Source organism: Mus caroli, chromosome 1 (genome assembly GCF_900094665.2).
Source record: "Mus caroli chromosome 1, CAROLI_EIJ_v1.1, whole genome shotgun sequence".
In the NCBI taxonomy this organism is placed as follows: Eukaryota; Metazoa; Chordata; class Mammalia; order Rodentia; family Muridae; genus Mus; species Mus caroli.
Window position 1 is genome coordinate 35,184,152 of NC_034570.1, and position 18,189 is coordinate 35,202,340.

At 42.5% G+C, this 18,189-nt stretch overlaps 1 protein-coding gene across 2 annotated transcripts in view; it reads left to right on the forward strand.

Annotated features, from left to right (window-relative positions):
• The first annotated feature begins 840 nt into the window (after nt 1–840).
• The window catches only part of Slc9a4 (solute carrier family 9 member A4), a 49,584-nt gene continuing 32,235 nt past the window's right edge, over nt 841–18,189 (forward strand). For both annotated transcript variants that reach the window (XM_021169612.2, XM_029484890.1), the window contains exons 1-2: nt 841–1,620; nt 4,673–5,136. In XM_021169612.2, the coding sequence (XP_021025271.1) occupies nt 1,365–1,620; nt 4,673–5,136 (720 nt within the window). In that variant the 5' untranslated portion in view covers nt 841–1,364. The remainder of the gene's footprint in view (nt 1,621–4,672; nt 5,137–18,189) is intronic.

The following is an 18,189-nucleotide window of genomic DNA, read 5'->3' on the forward strand; positions in this document are numbered from 1 at the left end:
ATAGTGTACTCATATACATAAAATAAATAATCTTTAAAAATATAATTTCCATTTGTAAGTGGATCAAAAGGTGGTTTTGTGGGGTGCACTTGACAAGGAAGGGGGATGACGTGGTAAAGTTCAAAGTGATGCTGTGGCCTCAAGCAGAGCGTGTTAGTTGCTTTTACATCCTTGCTTCAGTTGTCTTTAGAAAAATACATATTAAATCTGTAGGCAATTTGGGCCTTTCGAAGTTCCTTCTCTTCCCTCCTCTTCTTCCTCCTCCTCCTCCTCCTCTTCTCAATTTTATTTACTGTCCTATCTGCTCCACGGGGCCAATGCAACTACCCACTTCTAGATAAAGAACCTTTGACAAAATCCATTCTGGACCTCATAGCTAGTCTGTGTAGACACTTCTTTTGTACAGACAGAGCACAATGACACAATGGTTAGCTACTGGGTTTGAGTATTTGAGAACATTTTCCCAACTGGGTTTTCAGACACATTCATGAAGTTTCTCATTTTGGTTTCTTCCCTTTGAGAAACTCGCTGTGGAGCTTAGAGAAAGCTGGAGCCTTGTTTCTTCCATAATTTATTGGCCACGAAATCAAGTGTTCATCATCTTCATTGCTTTGCCGCTTCCTCCTCCCTTGTCTGTGAAGACAGTCTTATGCTTCTTCCAGGACAGTGCTATTTCGTCCTCATGGCCTGGCGCAATTCTTAACAGCTCTTCATCCTCAAAAATACTTTGGTTTGAGTGCTAACCGAACAGACAGCAACTTGGTCCTTATCAGCCACAAAGGCTGATATGTTGCAGGTGCCCACTAGGTGTCAGTAGTGTAGCCTGCCAAGAACCCTCGGAACAAGCATTTCATTACAAAAGTCAAATCAAAGCAAATAATTAAAGTGTGGTTCAAAAGCTACCTGCGGCTTTGACCGGTTCAAAACAGGTGAGACAGAACCTCGGGAGGTGAGGAGGCTCAGGTGTGGGACAGGTGGCTCCTTCCTGGGATCCAACAGGGCAGAAAGGAATCCTTTCCTTATTAAAGGACGTCAGTGTTTCTCGGAATCAGTCTCTTGCCAATTTACACTCACAAGATGAAGCCAGTGTTCAGTGAATGAGGAAACAGTTTCGAATGAAGAGGGATTTCTCTTTATAGATATCTCTTTGAGCCCAGAGCTGAGCTGCCTGAACACAGTAGATTTTAAGAAGATTTGAAAGGACGCACCTGCAGAGTCATCATCGTACTGGACCTCTTTGGAAATGACTTCTGGATTGCAAATAGATTGCCTCTCGGTCAGGTAGTGCAGCTGGACTCACCGTGCCGTGCCGCAGAGGCGTGGCATACATCAGGACCCAGGTGCGAAGTCAGAGTCGCACAGGCATGGGTCCTGCAATGTTTATGGCTTTTCGTTTATGGAACTGGTTACTACTGCTGGCGGTCCTTACATGTTCGGAAGCATCATCGTATGTTAATGAGTCCTCCAATCCCACGGCCCAGCAGGCACCTGATGCTCGGTTTGCTGCTTCTAGCTCAGACCCCAATGAAGGGATATCTGTTTTTGAACTGGACTATGACTATGTTCAAATCCCTTATGAAGTCACCCTCTGGATACTGCTCGCATCTCTTGCTAAGATAGGTAAGTCCTCTAGCACAGGTTGGGGGAGGATTGTTTCTTACCTGAGTTGTCATGGATGAAAATCTCTTACATGACAGACGACGATGAGTTAAGTAGACAGTAACTGTTACTTGTAGTGCGCATTTCCCTGAAGTGTGGCTGTTTAATGTTTCAGGATTGTGTTTGAAATTTACATGCATACTTCCAGGTCCTGCATAGTTTTGACTTCATATTTCAAAAAGATAACCATGTGTTTTCTCTGTTATATAAAAATCTTATGCTATGTGTTTAAAAGAATATAAAATGTAAAGTGTACAGTGTTCAGGAAATACTGAAGACTACATAACATTCCCCCCCCCCATTTTTATTAGGTATTTTCTTCATTTACATTTCAAATGCTATCCTGAAAGTCCCCAACCCTGCTCCCCTACCCACCCACTCCCACTTCTTGGCCCTGGTGTTCCCCTGTAGATAACATTTCTTTTCTAACATAGTCTTTACTCATTCCTAGCCACAGAACTGTAATTTTGTTAGTTGGGAGACATCTCTAGCAGTTTGCTTACACATATATTATACAACAAAAGTAATTAAAGTCACTTCTGACTTTGCAAGTTCTTTTTCTTCTTGGAATATTATGGGAACTGTTCCTGGAAACATCTGGAAGAATAACATTGAAATGAAATGGAATCTTCCACTTCTGGGGGCGGGACGTTGTTTCTTTGCATTTCCCTTTGAAGCACTGGAATTATAAGAGTTGAAAGTAACTGCCTCTGCAGCTCTGCTGCCCTTCATGAAAGTGGGCAGATGTTTCAAAGTGTAAAATGCACTAAGTCCTTTTCACTGCAATGTGAGGAGCCTGTGGCCTGTTCCTGCCACAGCCCCACAGATCTACTTTGCCTTAAGGCAGGTAGACACTGGATCCATTTCAGGGAGCCCCCAGTTCAAGGAAACAAGGCCAGAATGGTGAAATACAGGCCCAAGAAAAGACATCCCAGGCTCCTCTATGCCATGACATAATTTAGAAGTTAAATTTGATTAAAACATCAGTTGAAAGGCAAAAATATAGCTTGTGAAGAAGGACAAAAAGAGGCCAAGGAAGTTGTGATTAGAAAACAAAGAATGTAGGGCTTTAGAAGGTCTTGAGCTGGTCTTAACACAGTGAAGTCTCACTGAGAGTAATGTCTTTTGGTGAAAATTATGCTCAACTGCATCAACCTGCTTTTTATACAGCTAAATGTAAAATTCTCCAAGGAGACATTCACTGGTTCCCCATAGTGTATGGAAAGAAATCTACCTTAATTAATTTGGAAGTCAAGCTCTCCACTATATGGGACAACATCATCTTCCAACTTCTCCTTAATTTTCCCAATCCACAGTTTGCTCAAGCCAAATGGATCATCTCTCAATGAGGGGGTGAAGTGTCTGGCAGGACCAGTTCTACCCCAAGCTCCCCTCTCTACAATGCTTCTCATTCTGTTACACAACTCTGAGAATCTCAGTGTTTCCCGAGGCACCTGGTTAATGTCCACATGAAAGCATCCCTGATGACCAGTTAGTTCATTCAGTTGTACACTTTTGCAGCCAGCTATCACACAGACTGAGATGTGGATTTTTGCTAAGTAATGTAATGACATAAATCATCTATTTAATTTGGGGAAATTTATAGACTAGTGCAGGTAAGTAATGTACACACATTGTAGATTGGGATCGTTGTTACTAAACAAGCATTAGAGAGATAAATTGTTCTGGTAGTTTCGATGAAGACATTAGTTCTTCTGGTGGGGAATGGGAAAGGCTTAGCATCAAAGTCTGAAAGGCAAATAAAAGGGACAATTCAATCAGGAAAAACAGATGAGCAAGACAGGAAAAGGGAACCTGATTGCAAAGGATTTTGATTGGCTGTATTAAAGGATGGATGCATTTCTGGCAGGACTGCCAAAGTGCCATGTTGCTTTGGGGGCTCCATGGTGAACCACTGAGTTCTGATATCTTTGTATTTGTAGTGTATTTCAGCTCTGTCTAAGTTAGGGTTTCTATTGCTGCAAAGAAACTCCATGACCAAAAAGCAAGTTGGGGAAAAAAAGGGGTTATTTGGCTTACACTACATTTTGCTGTTCATTATTGAAGGAGGTCAGGGCAGGAACTCCAACAGGGCAGGGACCTGGAGGCAGGAGCTGATGTAAGGCTGTGGAGGGATGTTGCTTACTGGCTTGCTCCTCATCTCTTGCTCATCCTCCTTTCTTATAATAGAACTCAGCGCCATCACCAGCTCAGGAATGGTTCCACCTACAATGCTCTGAGCATCCTCCCCTCCCCCCCATTGATCATTAATTGAGAAAATGTCTTACAGCTGGATCTCATGGAGTCATTTCCTCAACTGAAGCTCCTTCCTATCTGATGACATTAGCTCCTGTCAAGTTGACACAAAACCAGCCAGTACAACCTCATATGTCATACTATTTCAGCCTTCTCAATTATTCATTTCTCACTATTAAACCTTTGCCAACAGTGGGAGTTGCAGTGTAATCTACATCTTTGGCATTCCATCTCATTAAATTCAACAGCATGCTGGTCTTTACAACCAAATTCTCAATAAACATCTTTAGTTTAATCCATGGGGTACCTTGAGTGCCTTACACATCTTAGGCAGAACTAAGAGTAGGGTACACAGGGCTTGGAAACCCCAGCTCCTTAAACCCCAGCTCAGAACCTCGTTCTGTGCTTATGCAGTGGAATGTGGCGAATCATGAAGAATTTAGCAACAACAATAAAAAGGTTTCTAAAAAACTGACCTAAAGTCACCCCAAAATCAAATATGTAATGAAATCGAGGTGTTTCTTTCCAGATGAACCTCCATAGCATTACAATTATGGATTTTAATATTTATATTAAAATGCCTAACAGTAGCAATATTATAGTTATGAAGTATCAGCAAAACTAATTTTATGATTGGGTTCACCACCACATGAGGAACTGCATTAAAGGATAGCATTAGGGAGCTTGGGCTAGACCAATCTGGCTAGACCCAGCACTGTTCATTGGCAGATTATGGTCCCACCCTCTGTATTCCCAGGTTTCCATCTTTACCACAGGCTGCCGCACCTCATGCCAGAGAGCTGCCTCCTCATCATCGTGGGAGCTCTGGTGGGCGGCATCATTTTTGGCACCCACCACAAATCGCCACCGGTCATGGATTCAAGCATTTACTTCCTCTACCTCCTCCCACCTATTGTGTTGGAAAGCGGCTACTTCATGCCCACCAGGCCCTTCTTTGAGAACATTGGCTCCATCCTGTGGTGGGCAGGCCTGGGAGCCCTGATCAATGCCTTTGGCATTGGGCTCTCTCTCTACTTCATCTGTCAGATCAAGGCCTTCGGCCTTGGTGACATCAACCTGCTACAGAATCTGCTATTTGGCAGCCTCATCTCGGCCGTCGACCCCGTGGCTGTGCTGGCTGTTTTTGAGGAGGCACGTGTGAATGAACAGCTTTACATGATGATCTTCGGGGAGGCCCTGCTCAATGACGGAATCAGCGTGGTGAGTCGTCCTGGTCCTGTTTGTGGATGGGGTGAATCTGCAGGGGGGATAAGAGGGATTCGTCCGGGGTCATAGAGGCCAGGACTGCCTTGGATCGCCATGTCATGGCTGTGGCCCGAATTCTGGTAACATTCTGAAGGATCCACCATGTGTATCTAACTATTCATTAGTTGCTTTAAGGAGGAAAAAGGAGTAGAAAATACATAATAATTCAATTTATGTTCCAATTCAAGAGTATTTTTGTATTTAGGATGGAGAAGCTATTGTTTAGAATCACTCTGGGTATTCCTGTTGGCCAAAGCAGTGTTTTTGTTTTTAATAAATGTATATGTGTGCACACACACACACCATGAAGTTCTATATGAAGTTACATGACAAGGGAATTATGTGGTGCTCAGTCAGTCGTATGTCCTACAGAAAACGTGAATGGGGCGGGGGTGCCCTGCTTAGGAATTCTCTAGAGAACCCAAGGGGGATGAATAGGCTAGAAAGAACAAGACATAGCACCAAGTCCCAGGAAATGCCCACATCCGGGAATATTCAGGACAAGCTAAGTTCATTGATCACTTTCACTTAAAACGACAGTGTTTCCCAGCTGTTGGCCCAGAAGCTGTTGGCCAGTATGGCATTTACACATACTTTGATGACATTTCACTTTTAAAGCTTAGATTCCTGCACATGGGCAACACTGAAATACATTTCAGTGTAAAAGAGTTGAATAATATCAAATTATGAGGTAGAAACGGGAAACTTCTGCTTTAACTTGTTTGCCTTTTCCCTTCCAGGCCTCATAGCATGCACATATATGCCTGCATAGCTCCATAGCTCCATAGCTGCATTGCTGCATAGCTGCATAGCTGCATAGCTGCAGATGCATAATAGTTCTAATAAACACCGTGGGATCATACTACATGTGTTGCTTAGCTGTAGCCCCTTCAAGGTCTTTCCATGTCTCCTCAGCTGTTGCAGAATAAGTAACACAATTTATTTCACAATTCCCTCTATGGATGGTTATTTAAGTAGTTTCTGTTTGTTTGTTTGTTTGTTTTTTTCATTGTTGTTAATTTTACAAATAATGTTGCAATAAATGTGCTTTTTTTTTCTTCCTGGCTCTGTTTTTGCATCTGGGATTACTTTAAAGTAATATTTTAACTAGTAATGAAATGTCCAGGTTAAAAAATGTATAGATTTAAAACTTGATACATGCGGCTATTTTAATCACTTCCTGTTGACCCTATTGGTGAATGAGAAGTTATCACTCTAGAGTTGGGGAGGTGGGCAAAGACATGATACTTGTGTCATAGTTTCACTTCTATTGCTGTCATAGAGTGAAGTGTTGGTTGGGCTTGTGGTTTCATAGGGTTAAAGTGAAGGCAGAGCAAAGGAAGATGAGTGCTCACATCTTTTTTCTCAAGTAGGAGACAGAGAACCTTCTGGGAATGGGACAAATTTTTGAGACCCTAAAGTCCATCCCGAGTGACATACTTCCTCCATCAAGGCCATACCTCTTAATCCTTACTAAACTTGTCCACCAACTGGAGATCAAGTATTCAAACACATGACTCTATGGGGGCCATTCTCATCCAAACCACTGCAATGGTACAGACAGCTCCAACAGCAGGTCTTCAGAATGCAGAAACATAATCCAGGGGATTGGGACATCAAAGAACACCCCAAACCACCACGTAGACTGCCCTAGGAAAAGAACACACCAGCAGAGGTTGAAGGGGCAGGCAGAAGGCTCACAGATTGAAGGGAGCAGGTTAGGAAACTAAAAAGAGCATGCAGAAGGCTTGGGTCACTCTGGTCCTCAGAAAAGATGTGTGTGAACCATGTGGAGAATTTACAAATTAGCACGGATATTCAGGCACACCACCTGGCATACTTGCCCAGGAGAGCTATCTGTCTGGGGCTGTTAAAGATGGAACGACAGAAATAAGGGGGAATTTTCAGCTAGGCTGGGCACTTTTGATTTTTTTCCAAATGCCAAGGTAACACATGACATTGAACTTGGTGACCTCAGCTGCCAGAAAGACTTTATCAGCTTCTGCTTCTACAGACAGGGTTGACTTCTTTAATTTACCTGGAACGAACGGCCTCTTTATCAGGAGCACAATCATGTGGTATGCAGAAATTCTCGCTGAGAAATCATCTGTATTTATTACCAAAGCAAGTTCTTGCCTGCTGCTGCCGAGAGAGAAAGAGAGAGAGAGAGAGAGAGAGAGTCAGATCTCACCCTGAGATTTCTTTAGCTGACTTGTCCAGAACCAACCCCATATTGTGGTTTCTGGTGGTGATTCCATCACCGGTGACATTTGCTTGACTTTCTAAAGGCTAAATTGCTTCCATATCGATGTTTCTAAAGAATGATCATTTTAAAATAAGATTATAATTTCTGAGCGACTGTAGTGTCTGCTGTTGTGACCTCTGCTGGGCAACGCTGCCGTTGTATTGGCTCTGGTGAGATTGCCCACATGGTCATCTTTGGTCTCCCACAGCACAGTGTGTATTAAGTGTGTGCTGGAGCACCGCTGGGTCCCTAAGTGAAACCAGAGAAGCCCAGGGCCAGATTTAGAAAGCGGCTGAAAGCAACTGGTACTTTCTGTCGTCCAATGGTATTTTGAGCTGATGGCTTTGAGCTCACCCTTTCATTGAGCAAAAGGCCTCCCCAAGGGCAACAGTCACAGTAACCCAGCAGTCTGAGTCACCCAGAGGTGGCCTGTGGTCTAGGGCTTCGTGTGATGTCAGTACAGATTTTACTTCCAGAACAATTGGATTTATTCATGAATCTGATTCACCAAGAATCAACCATGTCTGTATTTCAGCTTGCAGTTTCCCACTTAGTCCTTCCTTTTGCTGAGTTTTCAGGTTATAGCGTTGCTAACTAGGACACACACCTTTCACATCTGACGAGCAGAACAGAATCACAATAGGTGTGCACATCCAGGACTGCAAGTGTGCACTCACTAAAAATGTCACTGGGGATTTGTGGAGATTTACTACGAAGGTAGATTTCAGGGGGGGGGGTCTTATTATTTAGTTATTCTACAAGCATCATTTTATCAGGATGTGCACACTAAGATACAAACATGTGTGACTTGAATATCTAGCTACAACTTTTATTTAAAAAAAATAAAATATAATTCTAATATTGCTAAAAACAATTACCCCAAGGTCTCTAGTGGAGCGTCATGGTTAAGATCCAAGAAGAAGCAGAGGCAGAATTACTAGTTCCATGACCCATTGTGGCCAGCTTTGTACTTGCTACTTTATTAAATCCATGGAGCTTATTTATGAAGCATGAAAAAATATTGTCCATTCAAAAATGAAGAGAATCAGGAGTGAGAGGTTAGAACACCCTAGGTTACAGAGCAGACCTGGGTGCTCAGCTCTGTGCTCAGCTCTGTGTCAAGCTCTGTGCTCAGCTCTGTGCTCAGCTCTGTGCTCAGCTCTATGCCTTCAATCCACTTTCCATTTTCTTTCTGCCAATTGAAATCTCAACTCTAAGCTGCAAAGGAGTGAAAAACTTGTCAAGGTCAGTGACACAGCTGTTCTTTCCCTTGTATTGAAATGGCTGACTTAGTGATTGCCACACAAGGCTTTAGGCAAGGCTGTTCACTCATGTCTCTTTTTGCTGTAGAATTGGAATAAAAGACAATCTTAAGCTCACAGGGTCCATGGAGAATCCATAATCAGCTTTCTGTACAGTAACTTCCTGAACTCGAAAGGGTGCTGAGTAGCTCCTGTCTGCAGCTTTCACATCAGCTCATGAGCACTCTGTATCACCATGACTGGCAGCTTAGTAGAAATATGGACTCACTTGATTGGCTGTAGAGTAGTGTTTTTCTATCTCTGTCAATCTCTTAATTGTCATACATCAGCTTGCTCGATAATCAACAGGTAATTATATTTCTATCCACCCCATCTCTCCTCCCCATCTCTTACACTGCCAAGTGTGGAAGGCTAAAGTGCCAGAGGACCGCACTGAGTCTGGAACCTGAGCATCCTTCCTCTGCTTTCTCTGGACCACTTCATCATGTTGCTTCTCCCACACTGACCCTCTCTCCTTCCTCTGCCCTTTCCCCTGGTTCCCACCTCCCTTTTCAAGGCACACCTCTGTGGCATTTTGCTGCAAGTTTACCATCCCATAGGGATGCTATGGTGGAAGGAGTTGAGTTAAGCATTGGTTTGAGTCAATCTCACTGATGAGTGCTTTATCAAAATTTCCCACTCCTGCCTCACGGAACATCATGGAGTGAGGAATCCTGTCTTGCCTTATGAAATAGTAGTATACAGTAGTTTGTGGTAGGGTGCCCATAGGTCCAACTGTTGAGGCCCCTTAGCCTATTCTGGCCATTCTTTCTTAAGGTAAGCACTAGGGTGACTTAGTAGACCTATGTGTATACACATTTCTTCATTGTCATTTATGAAATGAAGACAAACTCCCAATGATATCAAGTCTATACTAATTGAATATAATCTAGTTTTGTGTAGTGTAATATCCAGAAGACAAGAGTTCTTGAGTGGGCCTGACACGCCAGCAAGAACGACACTGCAACAGGATCCTTCTGCACACGTTTATTGGGAGAGCTTGATTGCAGAGGCGAAGAGACCCCAAGTCCAGAACTGGTGCTGCTTATATAGGCCTAGGAGAGGAGTGTCTCACACCCGGATTGGTTGTGCTTGGGTTATGCTTTTCACCTCATTTGCATGCCTACATCTGATTGGTTAACTTGTCTCTCATCTGATTGGTTAACTTGTCTCTCATCTGATTGGTTAACTTGTCTCTCATCTGATTGGTTAATTTTGGTTAATTCTCAAAACCTCATCTTGGCAAAAGAACTTTACTGCCTATGTATGCGTGGTGGCCAGTGGAAGCCAGCGCCACCCTGCAATGGCACATGTGGCTTCCCACACAAAGTGGCCCTCTCCTTGCTTGCTTGGATCAGCCAGCCATTTCCTTCAGCTAAGGGGACCAGTGGAAGCTTGTGGTAGAAACTTTTGGCTTCTCTTTCACTCTGTGACTGCATCCTGTTTGCATATCCAATTTTGTTTTTAGACTACATCCTAAGTTTCCCACCCTCCATCTAAAGTTCATTGCCTCTCTTTTTCCTCATCTGTCTCATATTCCTTACTTTCCTGAAGGGCTTCCTGGTAGCCTTCTTGATTTCTATTCCAGCTGATTCTGTTGGCGTCTACACCACAGTACCCATCATCTAGCTCTGAGCAAGCAAAGGTTCCCTAAGAATTCATCCCTTTAATATTACCATGGGCAAAAAGACACCAGATGTGGGCCTTCAGGGGCTGATGCAGTATGCTATGGTCATGTTTCTGAGTATTGAGCTGTACCATGGAGCCACCTCCTCAGTCAGCACCCTGTTCTTGAGAGGGAATTCTTAGTGTTCTACAGTGTTCCAGGATGCTGAGTTGGGGTAAGGGCTAGATGAACTGAATTCTGTGCACTTTAGTCATGATCTTTCCAGCTTGTGGTGAGTTTATGGAGATGTGTTTCAACAGTTCTTGCAAGAAACAGTATGAGGATTGGTGTATGAGGGCATATAGACCAAAAACTCACAGTCTGTGAGCAAAGATCTCAAAATAACTTCCTTATATATGAGATGAGATGGACTTACCCAATCTGAGAGCATAACTGTAAGGTCACAAAATTGGGTTTGTCAATATCCGGCACATGGTAGGTGATGGATAAATATTCTTTCATCCCCATAACCCAGAGGAAGATTCATACAAGTAATGTCACCTTCTTGGTGACTACAGGGAATAGACATAAAGGTATAATCTTAGGAAACCAGATCAGTGGTTGGTTGGTCAGCTCAGGAGTCTGTGATGTGCCCAAGGCCCAAGTCCTTCCAAGATCACTTCCAGACCACTGGAGGCAAGGGAGGGGTCAGACCCACCTAAAGAGACCCAGTCTTTACAAATGTGCAGGCAGCAAAATAATTGGAGGTTTATCTGGTAAGCTTGCCCTCTGACAGTGAGATATGAAACAGGCTGGAAAAGCTGCTCGAGATTGTATGAGCAAGGGAAGACAGGAGTGCTTTGAAGTCCCCAGGAGTGTGTTTCAGAGTTTTGCTAACTTGGGGGAGACACCTCTAATCCTCATGTCCTCCACAACTGGGTAGCAGATTGCCTCTAATTCATCTGTTGTCTGAGTTACAGGCTCACCAGTAAGCAACCTGAAAGATTTGAACCTTAGCAAGGGCCAGCCCCTCTGTGGCATGCTAGAAAAACATATTCTAAGATAGGGCCTTCAATCGTGATTTCATGACAGTTTCCCAGGTTTGACTACAAATACTCACTTGGAGAATCTGTCACTGCTTGAAGCAAGGGAATAGCTGAGATGTGAATTTTACTCACTGGTATTTCTTTAAACAGAAGACACTTATGAGCCCCTTGGGGGTGATGGGCACTCACTTTTGCCCTAGGGGTAGAAAAAAAGGAATAACATCCAGCTAGTAACCAAGCTGCCCTTTCCTTGTTGGGATGTGGAGTGGAGCCTCTGTAGAAATGGATTCAGAGGAGGAGAAATACTAAGGAAGAGAGCGATGGCCCTTCAACTCTTTAGGGAATAATGAGAGCCAGGGTGAAAAACCACTCAGAAACAATTCTGTCCATACCACTGAGGATCTGCAGTCCATGCCAATTATCCTAACTGCCTTTGAATGTGAAAGCAAATAATTCTATATGCTGCCTTGAGCCCCCACACCATGAGCCTTCAAAGTTCTTACTAAACTATAATCAACCTACAATCTACAACTGTGTGCACGCCTATTCTGTGCTTTCTTAGAACCCGACCCAGCCACAAAGGTCCCCTAGAAGGTTATAGAATATTTTCATGGAAATTCCTGCCTGGGGAGGACAGCCTCGCCTGCCAGATAGAGCCAGGAGGACTTCCTAGTCCTGTGGTTATTTGCCAGGCTACCCTCTGCCAACACTTGGGTCAGTGTTCTCAGTAGGGCGTGCTGGGCTGCAACATGAAATAATATGCGCGGTGTCATGTGACAAGCCTCATGAGGTGGATCATGGGAGTAGTAATTGCTGATGGACAAGTACTTTCTTTCCTTATGGCTTCTGTGGTAATTATGCAAATGGCCATCACTTAGTAGAACTTGTTGTACAACCTTGTAGTATAACATTAGACCATATTTAAGGGGAAGAAAGCCTTTGACCCTGTCTCTCTACTGCTACTATTCCAGTGTTCCCTCACAAATTCATAATGTCTTCCTCAATAAATTTTGTTATACAGATGTAGATGTATATGTATGTATATATATATATTATATGTATATGTGTATGTGTATATGTAGTATAGGTATGTGCATATATATTATGTGTGTGATGTACATGTATGTGTATATGTATTGTATGCATATGTACATGTATAAGTGTACATATATGTATGCAACCTATTCAGTGCATTTAGTGTTATTTATATGTATTTGTGTGCAGGACTGATCTCTTGGAATAATCCTTCAAGGGTCTTATCCCTAGGGAAAACCTCTCTCTCTCTCTCTCTCTCTCTCTCTGTGTGTCTCTCTGTCTCTGTCTCTGTCTCTGTCTCTCTCTCTCTCTCTCTCTGTCTCTCTCTCTCTCCAGCCATGAATTGTCTATAGCTTTTAATCTAGTGGAGGAACCTTGTGAGAGCTCCTCCATCCAAGTCAATATACAATATGTCAACAAGTGCCATAGTGATAGTCTTGTTTAAGCAACCATGTTGTTGAGATTTCATGGGTGCAGCTTCCCTGAGATGTATAGAAGACACTATCTCTCAGCAGACCAGTCCTATAGCTCTTAGAGTTTGTCTGATTCTTCTTTTGTGGTGTTCTCTAAGTCTCTGGTATTGGGGCTGTGCTGTGGAAGTATGAGTTGAAGTTGAGTATTTCATAGTCAGCTGTTCTGTTCATTTTCACTAGCGTTGGATCTCTATAATGGTCATTGCATCTGCTGCAGAAGAAAGGTTTTTGATAAGGGTTGAGAGCTGTACTTATCTGTATAAGGATGGGAATTTAGAGTGCTGTTAGAAATGATTTTAGTTTAGGAAAGTAAAAGTAGCAGTAGTAAGTTGTCCTCTAGGGTCTATGGCTTTACCAGTTATAGGTAATTGGTTTGTAGTACTATGCATAGATTTCTTTTGAATCAAGCATGACTTACATTCAACTAGGCAGCTTCTGGTTACCTTAAGGTATAAGTGCCCCTATCTTATTCCTGTGAATATCTTGCAATGCAAGTCATTATTGTGACTCACAGAGTTTACACATGGGTAGGACTATTGATTAGTTTTCTATCTTGGCAGCTTGCATAGCAGCTTCAGATACTATGAGAGATAGTCCTTAGGGAGGAGGCTTCCAGATCAGTTCCTGCTTGAGTCTTCCAAGTCCTGTGTCTGGAGTGTATTGTCTTCAACAATAGCATCTAACCTTCAGGTTCTAGGAGGGAACCAAGGGCAGTAACAATGCCTATACTGTTTGTGGGGTCTCTTGGACTGGCCCAGCCAACACCTCAAAGGGAAGATTTCTGTACGTGGTGTCTTAGTCAGGGTTTGTATTCCTGCACAAAACATCATGACCAAAAGCAAGTTGGGGAGGAAATTGTGTATTCAGCTTACACTTCCACATTGCTGTTCATCACCAAAGGAAGTCAGGACTGGAACTCACATAGGGTAGGAACTTGGAGAGAGGAGCTTATGCAGAGGCCATGAAGGGGTGCTGCTTACTGGATTGCTTCCCCTGGCTTGCTCAGCTTACTTAGCTTGCTTTCTCACAGAACCCAGGACACAATGGGCTGGGCCCTCCCCCCCACCTTGATCACTAATTGAGAAAATGTCCCACAGCTGGATCTCATGGAGGCATTTCCTCAACTGAACCTACTTTCTCTGTGATACCTCCAGCTTTTTTCAAGTTGACACACAAAACCAGCAAGTATAAATGGGGATTTCTATACAAGAGATTTTGAGATATTGCCCCCCCATTCATAGACTATCCTTTGAATTTCAGAAAAAATTAAATTATGTGACCATATGTAGAAATATACTTGTGAATGCAAGTGCCTACAAGAGCCAGAAGAAGCCATTATACCCCCCCCCCCCAAACCTGGAATGGTAACTGGTGGCTGTTAGCATTTGGCCTGGTTTCTGTAAATGGAACTCAGGTCTTCTGCAATGGTAGTTTGTACTCTTAAACCATGAGCCATATCTTCATCCCCCAACACTCTTATCTTAATGATGCAGTTCACTTGTCTTCAGGTTATGCCAGGGGTTCTGTGTCCCCATCATTCATCCACCCATCTGTCCATATGTCTGTCCATCCATCCATCTTCCCATGTACGTCCTCATATCCAGTCATCTATCTGTCCATGTAAAACCACCACTGAGCAGTTTTCTTTTCAGACACTGTTCCTTCCAAGACTGTCAACTATGACATTTTCAGAAAAGCAAACCACAGTCCCAGTCTTCAGTGAACTTACATTGACTGGTCACTGTTGATGTTTGCTTTTATAGTTGAAGACATAGTGCAGGCTTTAAGTGACTCTGTATGGTGAGATGATGATGATACTAGTCAGTAAAAGTATCTTTAAGCATTTACTCCAAGTTGGCGCAGGAGCTCAGAATTCCATTCATTCCTTTAAAATGGAGAGGAGTTCCTTAAAGGACTCATTGACTGATCTTCAACTGAACTACCACCCAGTTTTCCCTCTTCCCCAATATAGCCTCTGACACCTTTACAGTTTGCTAGCTTGGCCCCAAGTTCTCTGAGTTTATGAACAAATGCTAAGGGATTACAATCCCAGGGAATTAATAGATTCCACATTCTCTGCTATGAGGCTGCATGACTGCACCTTTCAGGGCAGTGGGATTGTCTCTTCATGGTAGTTACTCAAGGCCCTGTGCCTTTTGATTGTAAAGTAGCTCCTTAAGAAACCACACAGCATCCACTATATTGAATACTCCTGGTTACTGTGCTACACGGAGGAGGGTAGTCTCATATCAGGAAGCAAGAGACCCACCTTGGAAACAAATTCTTCTATGCTCCAAACTGTCACATTCAAAACTTGGCCAGTGATGACCAACATCAACAAGGCCACAAGTGCAGTCCTAAAATGTGTTTATTAAAGGGAAAAACTCAGGGTAAACAGTACTGATGACTGTCACTCCAGAACTCCCCAAGGAACATATTTGGCCATTCATTTAGACTCTATTGGAATAGATATTTTTTTTTCCTGTTCTGATCAGCTTTTCTAACACTGAGTTATAAAAAATGCAGGCAACTAGAATAAGAATGCTGGTACAGTTACACAGACACCAGATCAACTATCTATAGTGATAGAAGCATTGCACAGGTAAAGAAGAGTATATCATTATGATTAAAAAGTTACTTCATAAGGATACCCCAAACTCATAGCCGGGCATGGTGGCACGCACCTTTAATCCCAGCACTCGGGAAGCAGAGGCAGGTGGATTTCTGAGCTCCAGGCCCGCCTGGTCTACAAAGTGAGTTCCAGGACAGCCCCGGGGCTATACAGAGAAACCCTGTCTCGGGAAAAAAAAATGAATACCACAAACTCATACATGTGTATGTATCTACTGATAGTGTCCACAAGTAGGTAATAACTAGTCTTCAAGCAGTGTAGGAGATTCTATTAACTCAGACTTGGGAAGTGATAGGACAAGCCAGAAAAATACATGCAAGACATAGAGGGTCTGAACTCTACCAACCAACCACCTTAGCCGAGTCGTTCTTTATGAGCTCCACGTCTGACCACCTCAAATCAAACATTCTATTTTAAGCACATACTTATGGAAAATGACCACTGTACTCAACCATAATAAAACCTCCCTAAATTTAGAAACTTTCAGACCTTCCAGAGTACTTTCCGTGCCCACCCACACCAGAATAAAAATAAAACAAAAATAAAATTCCAATAATTAGAAATTAGACAGTACATTTCTTCAAACTTTGTACCCCCAGAAAGAAACTATGAAGAAAATTAGGTAACATTTTGACAAAATAGTAAAAACACAATATTCATAGTTTATGTGATGTGTACTTTAAGGAACATTTATAGCTTTCAAATCTCTTTATTAAAGAATTGAAAGAGCGAGGCGGTGGTGGTGCATGCCTTTAATCCCAGCACTTGGGAGGCAGAGGCAGGCAGATTTCTGAGTTCAAGGCCAGCCTGGTCTACAGAGTGAGTTCCAGGACAGCCAGGGCTATACAGAGAAACCCTGTCTCAAAAAACAAAAACAAAAACAAAAACAAAAACAAAACAAAAAAGAATTGAAAGATCAGAACCAATGATGTAATGCTCCCCTGTAACAAGAAGAATCAAGCCAAAGGAAGCAGTAGTAAGACAATAATAATAAGGGTGATAATAATTAATAACTTATTTTAAAATGATACCTTGTCTATACCTAAAGGGAGAAAGAATGTCTACTCCTTATAAACTCTTTCTGATATAATGGAGAAAGGACCAATTTCCCACCTCATTATGAAGCCTACTTTGTCCCAACATCAAAACCAGGCAAAGATATATTAAAAAAAGACACCTGCAGACCAATATCCTTCATGACTACTGGCCAAGAAGTTATTAGTAAAATATTATAAAATAAAATTTAACAATATATAAAAAAACACAAATATTATGACCACAGAGAAATATAGTTGTGAATTCAATTCATCTCCTAAATAAAACTCATAATTTTATTAACAAATGTAGTTAATTATTTGGAAGATTTCACCACTCATTTTTGACCAATACTCGTGACAATGTAGGAGGAATCAGTAACTATTTAGCTCTCGGTGATTTTATTTAAAAAAAAAATTTGTATTTTATGTGTATGTATATTTGCCTGCATAATATCCTTGCACCACATACATGCGTGGTGTTCACAAATTGCTTTGAACTAGAACCACAGATGAATGTGAGCCACTATGAGGTGCTGGGATCTGAACCTAGCCCTCTGCAAGAGCAACATATGCTCATGACCACTGAGCTATTTTTTTCAGTCTTATATCAGACTTAGATGGAAAACTTGCAGCTCGCATCATGCCAAAGGTTAGGTATCAAACACTTTCCCCCCAAAGATGATGATAAACCCAAAGAGGACCATTCTCAAAACTTCTGCTTATTAGACTATAGAGAAACACATGAAGCTAAGACCACGAAGATTGTGCAGTCACCAGGTGGCATGGTGGCTTCTGAAGATACTTAAGAATCCATAGCCCTACTAGAATGGAACACTCTTTGGTGAACTCACCAAGGTCATAGCACAGGTGCCACTCCCTGTAACTAAACACTGAGATGGTTAGTGCTAAGGAGCTCACACTATCAATGCGTGGTCTTTGTATATTCATTAAATTGGCTGTTTTATGTGGATGTAGCATGGCCCAGAATCCACCCATTTCAGCAGTGTATCGTGTAGAAATCAGTCTTTAAGGCAGGAAGACATGTTGGGCATGGGGACAGCACGCCTTTAATCCCAGCACTCGGGAGGCAGAGGCAGGTGGATCTCTGAGTTCGAGGCCAGCCTGGTCTACTAAGTGAGTTCCAGGACAGTCAGGGCTACACAGAGAAACCCTGTCTCAGAAAAAAACAAAAAACAAAAAACAAACAAACAACAAGAAGAAGACAGGAAGACATGTTTGCATTGGGAACCAGCTCTCCACTTTAGAGCCTCAGTGTGTCAGCTGAGGTTTTTAGTCTTCACATGAGGGTTTGCGTGTGTGTGTGTGTGTGTGTGTGTGTGTGTGTGTGTGTGTGTGTGGGTTTATACACGTTCATGGTGGCCTTGGTTGTAGTCATAGAAGGCTGGGAGGATTTGTCAAGAGTAACATGACCATTTCCTTGAGAGAATGAGTCAAGAGGGGCAAATGAATCTTATTCCTCATGTGTTGCGGATATTCCTGATATGTAACTTCTTTTTTTTTATTTTATTTATTTATTTTTAATTTTTAATATTTTTATTACATATTTTCCTCAGTTACATTTCCAATGCTATCCCAAAAGTCCCCCATAGCGCCCCCCACTTCCCTACTCACC